Source organism: Acomys russatus, chromosome 24, assembly GCF_903995435.1.
Source record: "Acomys russatus chromosome 24, mAcoRus1.1, whole genome shotgun sequence".
NCBI lineage: Eukaryota > Metazoa > Chordata > Mammalia > Rodentia > Muridae > Acomys > Acomys russatus.
The window spans coordinates 16485737-16505383 of record NC_067160.1 but is presented as its reverse complement, the minus strand read 5'-3'; the positions used below and the strand labels follow the sequence as shown (position 1 = coordinate 16505383).

Genomic DNA, 19647 nt, shown 5'->3' with positions numbered 1-19647 from the left:
CTCACCTTGGTCTGTTGGTGCCGATGGCTTTGCTACCAGTCACACTCACGTTTCTTTTTCTACTTCTTCACCTCCTGAGACAGGGACCTCAGGCAAGATGGCAACTATCCACAATCCTCTGCGGTCTTAGTCACTGTTTTTCTTTTTGCTGAGAAGAGACGCTATGACCAAGGCAACTCTTATAAGAGAGAGCACGTAATTGGAGGCTGGCTTACAGTTTCAGGGCGTTCGTCCATTATCACCATGACAGGGAGCATGGCGGTGTGCAGGCAGACATGGTGCTGGAGGAGGAGCTGAGAGCTCAACATCTGGATCCTTAGAGAGCTGAAGAAAGAGACGCTGGGCCTGGCTTGGCCTTTTGAAACCTCAGAGCCCACCCCCAGTGATACACTTCCTCTAACAAAGCCACACCTCCTAACCCTTCTCAAGTAGTGCCGCTCTCTGATGACTAGCATTCAATATATGAGCCTATGGGGGAAATTCTTGTTCAAACCATCGCATCTGCCCTTCCTATTTCCTGACTTCTTAGCAAACTCTGTTCTCCCTACAGATTTGCTTCAGAGGGAGATGGTTCTCTCCCCTCCCCGAGCTGAAGTACCCCTCCTGCCTCCTCAGAGCTTTGACACTTAGCAAATCCAGACCCTTACACTCATTGATATCTGCCTAGCTGTATGGTGGCGTTTGCAGTGATGCAGCTTACTTACTTGGTTCACCTCCCCACCCCAGGCATGAAGTTAGCATCACATCAATGAAGTCAACACATCAATGAGATGTGGCTAAGTACTCCAGTGCACAGGAAAGGGGTTGTTCACTAAATTCATATCAGCAGTGTCGTTTCTTTTTTTTTTTTTTAATTTTTATTAATTTATTCTTGTTACATCTCAATGGTTATCCCATCCCTTGTATCCTCCCATTCTTCCCTCCCTCCCATTTTCCCCTTATTCCCCTCCCCTATGACTGTTCCTGAGGGGGACTTCCTCCCCCTATATATGCTCATAGGGTATCAAGTCTCTTCTTGGTAACCTGCTATCCTTCCTCTGAGTACCACCAGGTCTCCCCATCCAGGGGACATGGTCAAATATGGGGCACCAGAGTTCGTGTGAAAGTCATACCCCACTCTCTACTCAACTGTGGAGAATGTTCTGTCCATTGGCTAGATCTGGGTAGGGGTTTAAAGTTTACGGCCTGTATTGTCCTTGGCTGGTGCCTTAGTTTGAGCGGGACCCCTGGGCCCTAAGCAGTGTCTTTTCTTTCTTTCCTTCCTGCCTCCCGCCTTGAGACATTAGTCACTTTGGGACAATGCCTATGTTTGTCAGTCTTGTTTTCCCAAATGGAAAATTTCCTCCAAGACAGAACACCATGGCCTCTGCTGCTTAGCCTGCAATTACCGGATCCTCCGGAGGATTTTCTCCAGTCAGGCTTCTGTGATGAGGATAGGAAATCATGGCATCAAAGTGAGTCATGGGCCAGGGAAATGTTTGCTGGGATCAGCAGCAGTTGGGTGTCCTGTACCAATGGGGACACTTAATCTAAGTAGTGAGCCTTAAGAAGGCAGCAGACAATATGAAAGACAAAATACAGACAAAGAAATGCAAGGAGACGAAAATCATGGGGTTTGATGTAGCAGGACCCCACTGTGTGGGAGACGACTGCCCTCCTCCTGGTTTTTGTTTTTTGTTTTTCTTCCAAGCTCATCGGTATTTTTAGTTCTTGCTTTTTCAGCTGCTCTATATCAAGTGAGTTTAGTTGTGGATAAATCTTGGTTTTTGGTAAATGGCTCCCCTGTAGAGGCATCTGGGGTTTCGGTTGTGAAAGGTCAGGTTACAGGGACAATGCAGCTGCTTCTCTAGGACAGCACACCCCGACCCCAACCCACCCCACCCCCAAACCCCCTGGTTTTCCAATGTCAGAGCCCAACATGGCTTCTTGGGATTTGCCTGTTTGGGCTTACTGGAAATAGCAGCAACAGCCTGTGTTTAAAGTAGGAACACAAATGAATTCTGAGAACTAATCTTCAGCCAAGAAAACATGATGGACAGTACTAGAATTTTAAATCAGGTACTGAATGGATTTCCTTCAAGGCTGAAGCTTGCTCCATTTTTCTTCTGGTAGGTTTTTCTATCATATTCAAACTGTCTACTGTGGCCTTGTAAATTCAGGGCTTCTTACTGTCCAGGATATAAATACAATTTTGTTATATTGTATTATGGTCCCCTAGCTACAGAAAAAAAGCCTACTGTTTAAGAGAGAAGGAGAGGGAGGAGAGAGAGAGAGAGAGAGAGAGAGAGAGAGAGAGAGAGAGAGAGAGAGAGAGAGAGAGATATTAAAAGAACACAGCAGTGAAAGATTTTACCTAGGGTTTAGTTTCTCTAAAGTCAATTCATGTTCAAAGAACTGACTTGAGCCAAGCATTTCCCCAGTTTGAGAAACTGTCCTCTGTGGAAATAGTAGCTTATGGATATCCCAGGTACAGTGACAATTAGGGATGTGTGGGTCTTGCCTTGGTCTTCTAAGGGGAGAAGTCTCTGTCCCTCATTCTGAAGACACAGAATTAATCAGAACTTCTAAGATGACATCTGCAGTGTGTGGTCCACTGATAGCAGGAACACAGGAAAGAGAGAAAAAGAAAACTGTCTATGACCAAGTAAGCTTGGAAACATTGACTCAAACAAAATTAAGTACATTTAAACCCCAATCCTCATTAAAAACAAACCAAGAAAAAAAATAACTTTAATGTACTCAAACACATCATAAAATCCCAAACTTGGTTTAGAGGCTCACCAGCGCCCCCTAAACTTTGTTTACCAAGAAACTATTTCTTTTCTTTCCCTCTTGCTTGCTCTTTCTCCCCCTCCCTCTCCCCCCATCCCCCTTGCACAGCCATACATGGCTGGCACTTTATCCAACTTACCTGGCATTGGCTGGTCTTCATGTCCCATGTCAGAGATCCATGTATTATATATCCTCTTGTAAACCCTGCTTAGGCCCTGGCTGGGGAAATATTCTGCAACTGGACATTGCAATCCTTGACTTAACAAATCAGTTTGAAATGAGTAAGCATCTTCAACTCTCTCAGTTTCCCATGTTGCCCTCCAAGGCTGAAAGACAACTCTGTCTAGTTGTGGAAAGCACGCGGAGGCTGTGTGGGGTTCCTACCTATTCCGGTACTTGCGGTGGGTTCGTCTTCCTTCACTGGCTGCCTGGAAATGATGAGCTGAGAATTCTGAGCAGGAAGAGTAGGCCATCACGCTTCAAAGTCTTAAGCAATCATGGTTATCCTTTGGTTAGATTTGGTTATAAAGAGGGAAGGGTAATACTTGCCCTTAAGTGGTCAAAAGCGGCAGCTTGAGAGGTGAAAGTGAGCATTCTGATGGTTTCATAGTTACTGACTACACTTCTTTTCTTTCTTTCTTTCTTTCTTTCTTTCTTTCTTTCTTTCTTTCTTTTCAAGACAGGGTTTCTCTTTGTAGTCTTGGCTGTCCTGGAACTCTGTAGACCAGGCTGGCCTTGAACTCACAGAGATCTGCTTACCTGGGATCTGAGTGATGGGATTAAAGGTGTGTAGTACCACCACCCTCTGACTATACTTTCTATCTAATGCTGCATTTGCATGAATTGCTCTGTTCAGCCACTTAGAAATGCCTTCTGCCAGGCTAGGCATGCCTTTAATCCCAGCACTAGGGAGGCAGAGGCAGGCAGATCTCTGTGAGTTCGAGGCCAGCTTGGTCTACAAAGCGAGTCTAGGATAGCCAAGGCTGTTATACGGAAAAGCACTATCTTGAAAAACCTAAAAAAAAAAAAAAAAAAAAAAAAAAAAAAAAAAAAAAAAAAAAAAAAAGAAAGAAAGAAAAGAAAGGGAAAAAAATGCCTTCTGCCTCTTCTCCATAAACCTAGTTCGTCCCAGCTCCCTCAAGCCTGCCTCAGATCTTGCCAGCTCTATGACTAGAAATTCCTAACAATACGTACACCCCCTGACTATATTGCTTGCCTGGCACACTGTAGCTTGCCATTTTCAACAATAACATAGTAGAAAGGGTTCTCCTGTGAAAATTGGCCCAGGGCCCTATCACTAACAGAATGACCTCAAGTTCTTTACCTTTGAAAATGAGATTAGAATAGAAAATCTTGGCCAGGGATCACAGTGTATGCCTGTAGTTCTTGTATTCTGGGAGATGAGGCTGGAGGATTGAGAGCTTTAAGGTCAGCTTGAGTTGCCTAATGGACACACAAACAAACAAACAAACAAACAAGGAAGGAAGTGATCCCAAAGAAAAGGAAGTTGGGGCCTGAGAAGATGCTTCATTTGGTGAAGCTCCTGCCTCAAAGGATGTAAGCAACCCAACTTGAATCTCTCGCAGTAAGGGCTGGCGCCCTGGTAGGACTGAGAAAGGTCGGTCTCAGCTCTTGTTGGCCAGCCTGTTTAGCCTGTCAGAGTGAGCTCCAGGTTTACAGAGAGAGCTGTCTGAAAATAAAAATAAGATGGAGAGCAACCAAAGAAGGCACCTAAGGCCACCTCTAGCCTCCACACATGTGTGCACACACACAAATGAAGATGTACACACACACACACACATGCATACACACGCACACACACTTGATCCTTATGGTTCTGAAACCCTGTTTTTTGTTTGTTTGTTTGTTTGATTGGTTTTTCTGTTTCTGTTTGTTTTGTTCTTTTGTGACAGGGTCTCATGAAGTCCAGGCTGACTCCTAAGTCACTACCATTCTGAAAATCACCTTGAACTTATAAGTCTCTTTCCTTCACATCCCAAGGGCTGAGTGTCTTACTCGGTGGTTTTTTTTTTCCCCCTTGTTATTTGTTTTCTCCCTAAATATATAAACAAACACCAGTTTTTACTGTTTCCTATCCTTCTCTGGTTTTTCCAATTAAATTTATTGTAGATGCTTGAGGGTAAATATCATAATTGTTCATGCATTGGTTTATTTCATTTGATTCTGGTGCCGCATAATGAATGTTTGCTGGGTAAATGGAATGAGATGACGGCCTGTTATCTAGTAGACAGAGCCTTTGCTTCTGGCTGTCACTATAACAACGATTCCTTTCAGACTTGTGCTTTGCCCCCCATGAGAAGAAGGTGTGCAAGGGTGTTTGCGAATTAAGGCTACGCTCTCAAGGTCTTCTCGTCCTTCCCCTAAAAATCCTCCCTGAGCAGCTGGAGGTGGCAGCGTGCTGTTTAGCATTCCTCTCAGGCACGCTCAGCTTCTTTTCTGTCGATCCCGTGGTGTAGCATTCCGCCCACTCCACTCTGAGGTGACTAACTCACCCTCTTCCAGGGTGTCGTGCCCACCATCTCTTATTTGGATCGTCATGGGAACAGATTCATGTGTTACCGTCTTCCTCGTCAGGTCTTCTCTCTTTGACACTCGTGTATTCTCTCTTACCCACTCTGTGGCCGAAAGCAAGACCCTCTCCAGAATGCTCTTGCCACTTGGTAGAAGCCTTGCTTCACTGGTCAACATGGTGTGACAAGATAGATGTCCTACCTTCAATGGCTTCCCCGTTCCACTAGGGACAAGCTCTCTAAGGTTACCCAAGAAACCATCTGCAGGCCTCTCCTGATGGCCTCCCCTGAACATCTGTCCCAAGGAAGAAGGTAGAGATACATTCATACATTCTGCTCATTGCCCAGTTCTTGTGCCATGAAGATTTTGTGTTGTCACTTATCCATGTGTGACTTTGCCCCTGAGTGTGTGTGTGTGTGTGTGTGTGTGTGTGTGTGTGTGTGTGTGTGTGTGTAAAGTTCTAGCTGAAGCCAGAAGAGGGTGTTGTATCCCCTGGAGCTGGAGTTATAGACAGAGGTGAGCCATCTGACGTGTGTGCTGGAATCAGAACTTGGGTCCTTTGAAAGAGCAGTAACAGTTGAGCTTTTGAGGTGATCCTGGGTTACCATCATGGCCCATTCCTGCTGAGGATCCAAGTCTGACTTCCTCAGCCCTCAGGAGACACATGGCTATCTTATTTTAGGGGTCTGTAGGGTCCACACTTAAGCCAGTAAGGAAAACCATCACCTGGATTTACCAACCAGATAGCCCTCTTGAGTAATTTCTTTTCCAGGCAAACAGTGACTGAAATGTGTTTTCGTTTGACAGTCAGGCAGACACATGAATATACGTGGGATCCAGGGGAGACTGCTCATGAGAAGACAACAGCTGTCTTTTGTGAGCCTGTGCTCTGATTTTGTATTGTTGCTAGGAAAATTAATAGGCTATACAAACCGCCCTGGACCTCTAAAAGCCAGGTGATTGATTTCTCCCTGTGGCAAGGTGGAGGAGGTATTTATAGTCTGAGGGGATTGGTCTGGAGATAGTCTGGGTGCTGTTGGCTTTTCTAGCTGCGAGCTCCAGTTCCAGGAGCCCTGGAGCCATCCTCAAGTGGACTGACCCAGGGAAGTTGCTGAGTATCCTTCCGGACTAGAAGGTGAGGGATGGGAAAGTGTTTTGAAGTGAAAATTGCAAAGCTTAAAGCTCCCTGTAAATCTGACAACTGGGGATCACTGGGAAGGATTCGGCTTAAATGCTCGTCAGAGACACTCAGGGGGTGCGTGCAGAACTGGTGTTTGTCGGGGCTGCTGCCAGCATGCCACTGTTGGAAAAACCACAGCTGTTGATGGCACTGAGTGGGCAGGAGGCAGGCATTCCGTATTTACCCTGAGCCTCCTGTGTTACTGCGAGACTGAAAGATGTAGAAACTCCTCAGACTCAGGGCAGCTACTCAGAACAGAAAGATGGTAATTGCAGTGGTATTCATCAGATCCCATTTCACCAGAGATTGTCAAAGCCATCTTAGCACAGAGCAGCAACGCAGCAACATGCATCGAATCATTGTTTTTCTTTCCATAGGTCATTGAGTCTAAAATAGCAAGCCGTTCCACAGGTGTGGCTCTAACGTGGGCAGGGTTCAAGTGGAACCTGACTTTTTTACCCTTGCGAATGGACGTCTGTTTCCACTTTGTGTAACTCCATCACAATTCACCAGAATCCTGTGCTACTCACCTTCTGTTCAGAGGTTTTCATTCTCTCCGAAAATATTAGAAACGAATGGCTGCTCTTTCCTGTTTCTTGCAGATTCATTTCTTTCTCTGCAAGATCCTAAATGCACCCCTCACCCCAACCCCCAGCCCCTCACACCACCAGATAAGAACATCTCCTATAAGAGACTTAGTGAGGGGATCGGTCTCAATTCTATACACTCTTAAGATAAACTTCCTTCTCCTGAAAATGCTTTTCTAAGCAGTCTACTTTCCCAATGTTTTTAAATACTTCACAGTAAATGGAGGGTGACAATTGACTGAGCGTTTAATATTTACTTACTACAATCCAAAAGAGATTTCTAATGTTTTTAACTAATTCAATTCATGCAATTTTTCTACGTTCTAGTACATATTTAAAGGAAAGAGCCATATAGGGCTATGATCAAGTATTTCATCAAGCCTTCTTGCCTCTTTTCTCTTATATGCCCAGAGAAAGAGGGTGTCTAATGGTACGCTCTAGAATTATTTCTTGATTTTTGCCACCAGGTGTCTCATTAAAGATTTTGAAAAGCGGCCTTCAGTCACGCATCTTTTGGACCACCCATTCATTAAAGGAACTCAAGGCAAAGTTTTGTTTCTGCAAAAACAGTTGGCCAAGGTACTCCAGGACCAGAAGCGGCTAAACTCTGTTGCTAAAACCAGGTATGGGTTTCCGTGCCACTCCGAATTCTTCCTCGGCGTGTTTATAAGGAGGATGAGACTGGGCTTTGGTTTGCCCCACATTCTAATTCGTAGGAAGCACATCCGTGCGCTTTCAGAGTTTCAGCTGTGTGCCTTTAATTGAGCACATGCCGTGGATGAGTAGGCAGGGTTCAGAAACAAGCTGCCTGTTTGGATTCCTGTGACCAATTTCTCTCAAATGACCGGAATCTCACTGTCCTCATGTTCAGTTGTCGCTCTCATAAAAAACGTAGTTACATTTAGTATAAATGCAACTACAAGCTGGGTGGTGGCGGCGCATGCCTTTGATCCCAGCACTTGGGAGGCAGAGGCAAGCAGATCTCTGTGAGTTTGAGGCCAGCCTGGTCTACAGAGAGTTCCAGGACAGCCAGGGATGCACAGAGAAACCCTGTCTTGGAAAATCAAAACTCAAATCAAATAAATAAAAATGTAACTGCAGAACAGCGTGAGACTCTGTGAAAAGGCTTTAGCAGGCTATCGCAGAGTAGGGAACGGACACGGACTCTATGAGCAGGCCATGGAAAGAGTGTGTGTTAAATTCTAGAGGTGTTTTCTTTGATGGGCTCTGGTGTGCTCTCTCTTTGAAAATTCTGTTGAGTTATTTCAGTTTGATTTTTCACATATTTTGTTTATTCTGTCTAAAGCAGCAGCCGGGACTCCTTCTACACCACTACACTTTTGAAGGGCAGATTTTTTAAAAATGATGTTTATTTTTAGGGAGTGGGAGCAAGTCTCTAAAACTCTATTCTGTGTGACTCTATAACAAACAGATCTTTGCTTTCTGTCCAGTGGGTGGCAGAATTTCCCTTTTAGAAAAAAAAATTTAATTGCAAACAAAGCTCCCCGCTCAGCATTACTTGGTTTTTATGAATCTGGCCAGAACACAGATAAGCACCAGTCCAGTATTATTAAAAGGACATACAGAGTGCTGTAGGTGAAGAAAAGCAAACAGCAAAAGTCAGTTCCGGAGATGTCCCTGTATTCTGCAGAAAACTGTTTACAAGCCAGGAAGCCAAAGCCAGGCTTGCTGGCGGTGGAATTTCAAGGTGACTGTGCTGCACTGATTTTCTGTGCTGTCACAGGTTTCTGTTTAGGATGATGCAAAGCAAACATTTTCCTGTCAGTTTTCCCTGCCGCGGCCGTTTCTCTGCTTGTGGCTAGCTGACAGCACGGAGCCACACATTCTTGTGACCTGGCGCCGTTCGAAGCCGTGGGAACTTGTGCTTGAGGCCAGGGCAACCAAAAGCCCTCTTCCTTTTAGTTTCTGTGCATCAGCCTCCTCCACACAGTCACACAGCCCCAAAACGAAGACGAAACACAAATACCCATAAACCAAGGCTAAGGAAACTCAACCCATAAGCATTTAAGTTAGATCCAGCTCTGCCTGCCTCCCTTGATCAGAGCGCCCTGAGCCAACAGCTTCTAAGCCGGTCCCCAGGCTTAACAAGTACTGCAGATGCTTCTCCCTGGTTTTGCCTGTATGGCTCTACACTCTCATTTTAAACACTTTTATTTTTCTCTTAGAAAGTCACAATGCTCGGGGGAGCCTTGCACTGACTGCTCTTTGTCAAATCTTTTGATGTTAAAAGCCTGGTAGGTGGCAAAGGCTTCTCAGAGGGCCTTTGTAATGTCCAGTTTCATTCTGTAGTGTGTGTTCCTTTGAACAGTCATTTAAAAAAAATGCATACGTATCAGAAGGTTGAACGGCTCCTTCCTTAGGAGGTAGGAAATGAATTCCAAAGGGAACACAGTGTAATTGACACTTACTCTGCCATGACTTCCTCCTAAGAACAACTAGCAAGGTGTTGGCTCTATAGATGTTTTCTGAACCCACCGGGAAAAGCTCTCAGCCGTCATTTGCAGCTGGCTAGCCAATCTATCTAAAGCTGTGAGTTTCCAGGGAAGGTGGAGAAAATGAAAAATAACAAAGGTGAGAGCATGGGGGAGTGAGAACACAGCCCCCCCCCCCATTTCTTTGCACCGATGCCCACACAGCAGGCAGGGCAATCTGATGATTAAAACCACAGGCTCTGCCGATTTGTGCTGTAGCCCGGCTGCTTGCAGGAGAAGTTATTTAACTTTTTCTTGTTCTGAACTTTCTCCTATAGAATGGGAATTGTTTTGATTGTGGGTTGAATCTACACATAAAAGATTAGGAGGGCTCTGGCTACAATGTTAACTGTCAATAAATGTTGGTCATAGGAAAAAAATACCTGTGCACACAGTCTGTTTAGAGTCTCTCACTTCTTTTTAACACCAGGGTCTTTGTTAGGATTTCTTTTGCTCAGAAGAAACACTATACCTCAAACCAACTTGGAGAGGGAAGGGTTTATTTCACTCACTCCTCATTTTTCATCATCAAAGGCACTAGGGACAGGAACTCAGACAGGGCAGGAACCTGAAGGCAGGAGCTGATGCAGAGGCCATGGAGGGGTGCTGCTTATTGCCTTGCTCCCCATGGCTTGCTCAGGAGTGGCACCACTCACAATGGGCTGGGCCCTCCCACATCAATCACTAACTAAGAAAATGCCCTACAGGCTTGCCTAGAGTCCAGTCCTGACTGAGGTTTCCTCTCAGAGGACTCTAGCTTATGTCCAGTTGACATAAAACTAGCCAGTACAACTACCTTTCTTTTGCCCTTCATCTGTGAAAATCCATCTCTCTAACTTATAAGAGGAGATCACGAAAACAAACAGCAAGGAGGCATCAAAGGTTAAAAGTATCGATTTCTATCTCTGTCTCAAAAATTCAAATTTATTCATTCATTCTTCGTAGAAACATTTACAAGTGTAGGTGTCAGGCCCTATGCTGAGCAGAGGAACTGCACAGGCAAACCAGATCTGGCTCTTGATAAAATGCTAATAGTCTTTGTACCACACAGACAAGAGGCAGATAAAACAGCAGTTCTCAACCTGTGGGTCGGGACCCCCTTTGGCAACCCGCTATCTCCAAAACATATTTACATTACAGCTCGTGACCCATAGCAACATCACAGTTATGAAGTAGCAACGGAAATAGTTTTATGGTTGGGGGTCACAACATGAGGGGCTGTTGTTAAAGGGGCCGCAGCATTAGGAAGGCAAGAACCACTCAGATAAGAGCAGAAGTCTCTAGATCAGGGAAGTCTGTAGTCCTCTTGCCTCTTCCCTTGGGAAAGAGCACCTAGCCTTGGGATACCTGGGGAAGACATTAAGGAGAAAATTCAGGAACTTTCTCCAGGAAGTGGCTGAGCTAAGATTGAAACCTGACAGAAGCAACGCTTCCATATGAGCATTGCAGAAAGCCGAGGGGTTGGTTATCATCTATCTCACTTCGAATATTCTTGTTTCTTCCGTGTTGTTCAGAAAATCATGGCTGGTAGGGCGATGGGCCTTGAGCGTGATCCTGAAGATCAAGAAGTAGATAGATGGAGAGGAAGTTATTGAGAGAGGGGGCCGATGAGAACAATGCAAGGGGCACCTGGGCTGGAGAGAGAACGGGGGTGGGGGTAGGGGAGTTGGCAATCCTATGAACTAGCTGGCAGCCGTGGAGCTTTGTGTGGGCTAGGAAGGAGGGAGAAGGAAAGGGAAGGTCAGGTCCATGGGCCTAAGGACATCAGACTTGTGACTTAGGCAGAAGGGAGCCATTGAAGAAGAGTTCCAGGCAGGTAGGTGTTAGAGGTTGTCCTGATGGCAGGGTGCAGGATAGAATGGGGTGGGGACAAGACTGCAGATAGGTACTGACCAATTTCAATAGTGTAACACTGCTTCTGCATAGGTGTCTCCACAGGACTGTGTAGACCGAGTCTAAACCTAAATCTAGACATGGATCTGAGTATACATACAGAGGATTGCATCAAACTCTGGCTGCTTCATGCAGAGGAACTACTGTTTACACACACGAGAGCTAAGAAGGGCCTCACAATGCAAGCCCTCCTTCATGCATGGTGTACTCTCTGCTGCATTGTGACCAGGCCTCCATAATGCCTAGCCTTGCTCCTATACTCCTATTTGTTCATCATGACCGAGATGACCACTTATCCACAGTGTTGTTGTCCAGCACCACTTTCCACCTGTCACGGTGAAGGGTGGGGGAGGGATTATGGATGCTCCTGGCCCCTTCTGCCTTCCCAGCTTTTGTTTTCCTAACAAACCTCCTCATAGTAAAAGTCACATGGCCCTCTTACATCCCTCTCAGCACCTGTTTTCTCTTTACTCATCTCCTGTTACCAGTCAATGATTCTCCTATTTCCCGCCAATCACTTTGCTAATTCTTATATTTTTACCTTGAGGCTCCTCAACTAGTTACCCATTTAAAAACTTTCACTTTATCACACTAAAGTTGCCCATAAACAAGAGCAGCAATAGCAAATACAAACGGTAGAAGGTGGTGTCAGGATTTAGTGATGGGTTGGTTGGTTAGTGAAAGAGAGACGTGTATCATGACCTATGCAAATGGAGCTGCCTCCCAGCCCTGGTTCACACTAAAATCAATAGAAATTATGAGATACCTATCAATGCAATGCCAAGTACATATAGGTATTGTTCACAACTTCTAGCTTTCTACCTTAAGTTGCATCTTCAGTGGTCCAAACAGTCTAGGCCCACCGTCAGAGTGTGTTGTTCGGTGAACTGATCCAAAGACTAAGGCTCAATGCCCCAAGGATCATTGCCCATTACTTGTGGAGGCAGGAAAGATCTTTCTGATTTCAACATTTTCTCCAGAGAAGAGGAAACCATGCAATTGGAGGGCCACCAAGGAAGAAAGCATGTTCTTCAGAGATAGGAAGGTTTGAAAAGATGAAGGAGAAGGATTGTGTCTAGAGGAGACATTATAGACAGAAGAGAGGGTTATAGAAGAGCAAAAGAAATGGACCAAGAGTCTACATGAAGATTGGTTGGCCTTAGAGAGAGCGAACTCAATGTTAGAAAGACACAGAAAGGAGAGACGAGAATACCTTGAAAATCTGAAGGGGAGGAGGAGGTGACATGAGGAAATGCATGCTGAATGGCTTTTAACTTTCCAAAACTATGACGGTATCGGGGTTGGCAGTGGCACTGGGCTCCAAGGAGATGCTAAGCCTTTGGAAGCTTCGCCATGAGCAGTGTGACAGCCATTCAAGTACAGCTATGATTTTTCAGAAGCACAGAAGACCTGAGTGCAGGGTGACTGGATGACTGTTCAGTGTTGTGACGTGGTTAGGACAGGCACAGAGAACCCCCAGGGACCCCAGGACAGCATGGCATCAAAGGCTCCCGGCAAATGAACTGTGGCCACCATTGCTTTCCCCCTCTATAGTCTCCAGCTAAACTTGACCACAAGGAGTAGGACAGGAAAAGCAGATTTGGAGGGCTGACAATGGCTTTGTAACTCAGTCTAGTTAGGGACTACTAGGTGGCATGAAGAAGAGCAGGTTCAGTGGACTATGGAGGGCAGAGGGAGGGAGGAGCTGAGCTCCCGGGAACTTCAGAGAGGCTCTCAGAAACAAGACAGAGATGCGCTCATGGACAACTCCAGTGCATTAGAAATTCATTTTTTTTTAAAGTATTGGCAAGTTGAGGAACCCTCAGGTAAGAGGAAGAGGTGATAACAGAAGGAGTCGGGGCTGGGGAGGTAGGGGGAGTATGAATGCTACTCAGGGGAGAACAGGTACGAGAGCAAAGGTGGGAAGGTAGAGGGGAGCAGAAGGAGCTCCAATCCCTGCCACATTGAGCAAGTGGTGTTACACAGGGCTGACACAGCTTAGGCTCACTGGCAGCAGCCTCTTTCTCTCCTGGTTGACTCTAATTCCTACTGCTTGGCAGGCACCCTACTGAGAGGCTGCCTGGGAACCATAACCCTCTCTTCCCCATCCCAGAGACCCTAAGCAACAAGGGATTGGGGAAAACATATTCCCTATGATGGACACTTACTAATTAAATGTCCAAACCTTTGCCCCTCCCCCACTACCTAGGAATCAACCGAACTGTGCGTGGGTACTCTGGGCTAGCCATCGGTTCCTTGATACAGGATCTTTTTTTCTCATATAAAGAGACTCCTACTTTGCAATGCAGGCCTGAATTCATTTCAGAGGCCCTATCATGCTGTTTGCATGTGGTGTTACCAGCTCTAATAAATCTCTTACTCAAAAAGGACAATCTGCCTCAGTATCCCTCTTGGATACCATCAATCCCAAGGACCCTTAACAGTTAGAAGGTAGTGCTATGTCAAGGTTCCATGAGGAAGTGGTCATCTTGGGTATAATTAAGCAGATAGGACGAGCACTCAAACGTGTAGGAGCAAGTTCAGGCATCGCGAGGGGTTGGAAACAATGCCCGAGAAGGCACACTGTGTGCGGAGCAGGGCTTGAGGTGTGAGGCTCATCTTAGCTCTCATGAGGGAGTGTGTAGCTCTTCTGTATGCATCATTTTATAGAATGGCAGAGCTTGGGGCAACCTTGCTTCACTAGCTATAGACCCAGATCCATAGCCCCATAGCTTTAGGGTAATACCTATGCAGCCTTATGGGGCTACGTAGGCAGAAGCAACACTATCTTGTTGACTGTATTTGATCAGTATTATTCCATGATGTTAATGATCATGTATACACAGCACCTTGAAGGAACTTAAACTTCCATAATAACTTGCAGTTTTGCCACAACAAATCTGATTCAGGCACAGCAGTTAAGAATCTACGATGTCCACCCTCTTCAAGGAAGTAAGAATTTCTCAGCCTCATTAGACAACAGTTTGAGGTTACAGTGTCTCTCAACTTGTCAGAGATGCTTTTAGAGGATTTAATTTTTTTTTTTATGACACCAGTCCCTATTTTCCTGACTTTCAGAATGTCTTCTTTCTCAAACTCATTTTGCAAATCCATGAATTTATTGCTATCACCCGGTATGTGGCCTCACCGTTGAAGATCAGAGCGGTAGACTTAAAACGTGCATTTTTATCACTTCGCAGGAGTCATTAGGAGAGAAAGCCACGGTTTGGAATGTGATGGAGGCAGGGAAGGCCCTGGGTGGCTGCACTGTGACCATGAACTCAACCGTGAGCCTCAGGAAAATGACAAGTTCTAGTGTGCACTGCCCCTGCAGGTGGCGAGGGGCTTGCTGAGATGACAAATGTTAAGCCAAAGGTCTATTCTAAGTATTATTTGCTAGGAGAATTTAGTAACAGTTATTTTTTTTCCCTGTTATGCTTAATGGCTTTTAGATTCTGACCTTGTAATTTGCCTGCGGCTGATTAAAACAATGACTTCAGTTGTTCTGATTTCTTTCAACCTGCAGTGGTGACCTTTAAAAACAGATTTCTCACTGCTTCCCTGCCAAGCTCTTCCCAGTCAGCCTTGCTCCCTTTCCACTTTTACTTGCAAACATGTATGTGCACATGTACACTGCATATCCTGTATGCCCATGGGCTCTCGGTGTTTCTGTAGATGAAAACCTCCTGAGTGATCACATAACGTGCTAAGGACTTCACCCACATGGAAGCTAACTATCTTCCTATCTCCCCAACAGGGAAGAAATAAATCTGTACCTTTGATAGACGATAGTATCACTCCCCCAGCCCTTGCCCTGCTGTGTGAACAAACTGATATTTAATTTTCTGCTTTCATCCCTGCCTCTTGTTGCTGTATGGAGAAGGTAGAGATAGTATCAAATACTGTCTAGTGTGATTGATAATTTAATGGCAATTTATTAGAATTATGGCCAAAATAGCATAGGTGAAAAACAGGCAATTACCATAATGATTTCTTCTCAAACAGTTTTCTGTTTTTAAGTCTATATGTTTGCTTGAGAGCTATAATCTTTTTTTTTTTTTTAAAGATTTATTTATTTTATGTATTGCATATGAGTGCTTTATCTGCAGAAGAGGGCACCAGATCTTTTTATAGATGGTTGTGAGTCACCATGTGGTTGCTGGGAATTGAACTCAGGACCTCTGGAAGAGCAGGCGGCGCTCTTAACCACTGAGCCATCTCTCCAGCCCAAGAGCTATAACCTTAAGTTATGGGCCAACAGCTATATCGTGGAGTCATAGGCTCCAAACTCAGCTAGCATCTCCGTCTATATTTGGCTCACAAGTAGAGGCAGTAGAGTCACCTGGGTGATCCGTGGTGGTTTGTCCCCTACTGGTTGTGTTATAGCTGTAGTCACATGAAATGGTTCATTTACTGTGACTTCAGATCAGAAGGCACACTGAAATGGAAATGATTTGGATGGAGGATTCGACATCGCAGGCTGGCGGTGTAACTCAATGGCTTTCCTTACCGGTTGGAGCCACTGATTGTGGTAATAAGGGAGTGGTCCCTGGGCTCTGTCCGCGACTATAGCGGCCTCAGGCCACTGTGTTTGAGTCTGTGTCCTCGTCTTTATCCCGACCCCTGCTTTCTGTCTATCCCTAACAAACATCATCACATCCTTTAAACATGGAATCTGGAGGGCACATGAGTCTTTCTTTCATCCTTCTACTTCCACCTTGGGAGGGAAGGAAGGCCTATATTCTGGAGATGGGGGAACGGGGCAGAAGTGATCTTCATGAGTGGTCAGCTAGCCAGAGGACAACTGTCTAAGATTGCAGAGCAGAGAGTAACTCTTGGTGCTGAATAGCATGTGAGTGTCAGGTGATTGTTCGCTCCCTTCATATTCTTGGGTCATGATTTAGAGTGCTTCTTTCTCTCACTTGCACGGCAGTAACACCATATCCAAACACCCCCACCCCCACCCCCGTGTGGGGCTCCTGGATCCATTGTACCCTCTATGTGAAGTCTCTATTTGAAGACAGGACTCTAAGGGGTTAAGGCTGCACTTTGAGGGGCGGGGAATCACACACAGGACCAGCCTCTCACAGAGACGGGGCTGTTAAAGAGCACCACCCCCAAACTGCTTCACTATAATGCAGGCATGGAGAGTAAACTCTAGTCTGGACCACTTTGGGGGTCTCACGCCCTCTTCCCACACAGGACCCAGACAGTTCAGAAAAGCCTGTCATCCGCTCCGTGCATGCGCCCATAGTTGTCTTAGGGATCTCAGCCCGCCTCTGGCTCGCTCTCTCTCTCTCCCCTCTTCAGCTCCTTGGATTTAATGATCTAGACTTGTCCAGATTTCTACCTTAAGATACTAATTTCATCACTGATTCCTGAAACCTGAGGCCGGCCGGACCCTGAATCCTCCACTGCATCCAACCCAGACCCAGTCCACACACACAGCTTGCCCTCTTAGCTCCAAACCCCAAACTCTACACACCTCATAAACACAAGCAGGAAGTACAGAAAAAGGCAGGATAGAGTTTGATGGGATTTCAGAATGTCTTCCGAGCCATTAAAGCTATACTTTAGCCCAGAATACTCCTCTTAGAAAACACTTTACTTACAGCCACTGTGCTGTGTACACAGCTTGCTCAGCTTTCAGGACTTCAGTACTCATTTGGAACATATAGTATTTCTGGGTGTTTATATGTATGCAGAGTAATGTCAAAAGTAGAAATGGTGGAAACACGCCTTGTATCATAAAAGCAAAACAAATCTATGTACTACTATATACTTTTATTTAATAAAATGTCTTTTACTATCATCCAGTCACTTACATGTATCTCTTTATCTAAGCTTTGGGATACTGGAACCTGCTGGGGACCCTGCAAGCATCATGGCTGGCAGGGAAACCATCCACATGAGGTGAAGAATGAAGCTGAAGTCAGCACCACTTTAACAGCTGCTGGGCTAAAACTTCCAGAGTCTGGCCTCGCGGCTCATGTTTCTTACACATTTAACCACAGTAAAAGCTTAGAAAGAGGTCTCCACATGACAATCACCACAGCAAAGCTTTATGCATAGCTACATCAAAACCCCCTCGCAAAGCAGCAAAGCACCTGTGGCCTTTACAGCAAGAACCAGTTCTGTTGACTGATCACCAGTGCTCAGGGTCAGGGCCTAGGGAGGAGGGTTTGCAATAACCATAGGAGAGACTCTATCGATGGAGGATGCAAAGTCCTCTGAGCCTCTCGTAAGGATGGGTTCTTGTGACTGAGAGACTGAGCTCAGAATAAGAGCCTAGACAGTGCTTGGCCTACTGGGGACTCAGGAGGGCTGGCTCCATAGAACAGCAAAGGACCACAGGTTGCTAGACAGCGGCCACTTCAGCTTTCCGGGTGACCAGGCAGCAGTCATTTTCTTAATTTGGAGAACAAAGGCCCATGTGTTTAACAAGTCCTCCAGTGTTTGTTCTAAGCTGTGCCTCCTACACAACTCAAGTATTTTTTGGGGTTGGGGATGGGGCCGGATTTTTTTTTTCTTCAAGACAAGAGTTCTCTGTTATCCCTGGCTGTCCTAGATCTCACTCTGTAGACCAGGCTAGTCTCGAACTCACGAGATTCACTTTCCTCTGCCTCCCAAGTGCTAGGATTCTGGGATTAAAGACATGTACCATCACCACCCAGCCAAATCCAAGTACTTTAAAGTTGAATTTCTAGAATTGTTATATTAAACAAGAAATTGTGTGGAAAAACTTGTTAGCAGATGCTGTTCTTAGGTGAAGGCACTAGGTGGAGCCTGAGAGTTTGAGAAAATCTGAGTTTGTAGTTACTAGTGAGAACAAACCACTTCACTCAAGAAGACAGAAGAACAAAGTTAAACACATTTAAGTTTGTTGATTTTAACTAAAAATAGATAAACATAACACTTTTAATAAGTTTTCCTAAAGTCTAAGAATTTTAAAAAAGAGATAAGCATTGAGCTCTCCAAGCCCCACTGGAGGAAAATGAAGCAGGCATTCTTTTCAGAGGAACAATAATTGGCAAAAACAAATATAGCTACTGGAGTGTGTGTGTGTGTGTGTGTGTGTGTGTACCTGAGTACATGCATATATGTGAGTGAGCACGTGTGTGTGCATGTGTGTATATATGCATATATGTGTTCGTGCATGTATGAGTGAGCCTGTGTGTGTGTGTGTGTATGTGTGTGCGTGTGTATATGCATATGTGAGTGAGCATTTGTGCGCATGTGTATATATATATATGTGTATGTATGTATATATGCATGTATGTGTATGTGCATGTCTGAGTGTGTGTATGTGTGTGTGCATGAGTGCATGCATATATGTTTGTATGCATGTGTATGTATGTATGTATGTACATATGTGTATATATATCTGCGCTATGTGTTTGTGCATGTGTGAGTGAGTGTGTGTGTATGTGTGTGTGTATGTGTCTGGTTGAACCAGTGAACTGGTCTTTATCAGAGTGGGAGTATCTTGTATCAACACCAACTTCTAGATTGCCAACTGCAATCTTGAGCAAATACTAATTCTAAGGATTAAATTACCTATCATTAGGAAAGGAGGTCACACAGTGCTAATAATAGTAATTAAAATATCTTTCTCAAGTTGTTTTGTTTATGTCTTCGTTTGATGAGATTCAATCTCATTGGCATGATTCTTGGATATTAGCTGTAAGAGACAGACAGACAGACAGACAGACAGGCATAGACAGACAGACAGACTGCTATAGTGATAAACAATCTGCTGGTGGGCTCAGAAAATACCAGCGTGGATCCTGGTAGTGCCAAACCATGTGTGCACTCTGAGAATCAACTTTATGGTAGAATCTTTTGAGCTTGCAGCTGAGCTTTGCCAGTGTTTTCATCTTGTGCTGTCTACAAAATCATTATCTAGCATGAAGGACATCCCTCTGCAGACCAGGCCAGTAGTGGTGAGAGGGAAACTCCCCTAGGACTCACACTAGCTAGCTGGGATCTCAAGGTCTGATTTCCTTCATCATCGGCCTGTGAGCATTCACCTCCCTGAATCCAAATCCTGAGACAGCTGCTCAGGCATTCCACCCCAGGTATTTAGTTATCTTCAAATGGAGACACAGGCAGAGAACGGTTGCTCTGGTTGCTTCATTTTAACAGAGTCAGCTCCGTGGGCAATGTCTGTACACCGCACACGCCACAGGCC

General features: G+C 45.1%; 1 protein-coding gene across 1 annotated transcript in view; it reads left to right on the top strand.

Annotated features, from left to right (window-relative positions):
- Myo3b (myosin IIIB) overlaps nucleotides 1-19647 on the top strand; it is a 334536-nt gene that overhangs the window by 114755 nt on the left and 200134 nt on the right. Inside the window, exon 8 of the mRNA XM_051166432.1 lies at nucleotides 7539-7694. Within this exon, the coding sequence (XP_051022389.1) occupies nucleotides 7539-7694 (156 nt within the window). The remainder of the gene's footprint in view (nucleotides 1-7538; nucleotides 7695-19647) is intronic.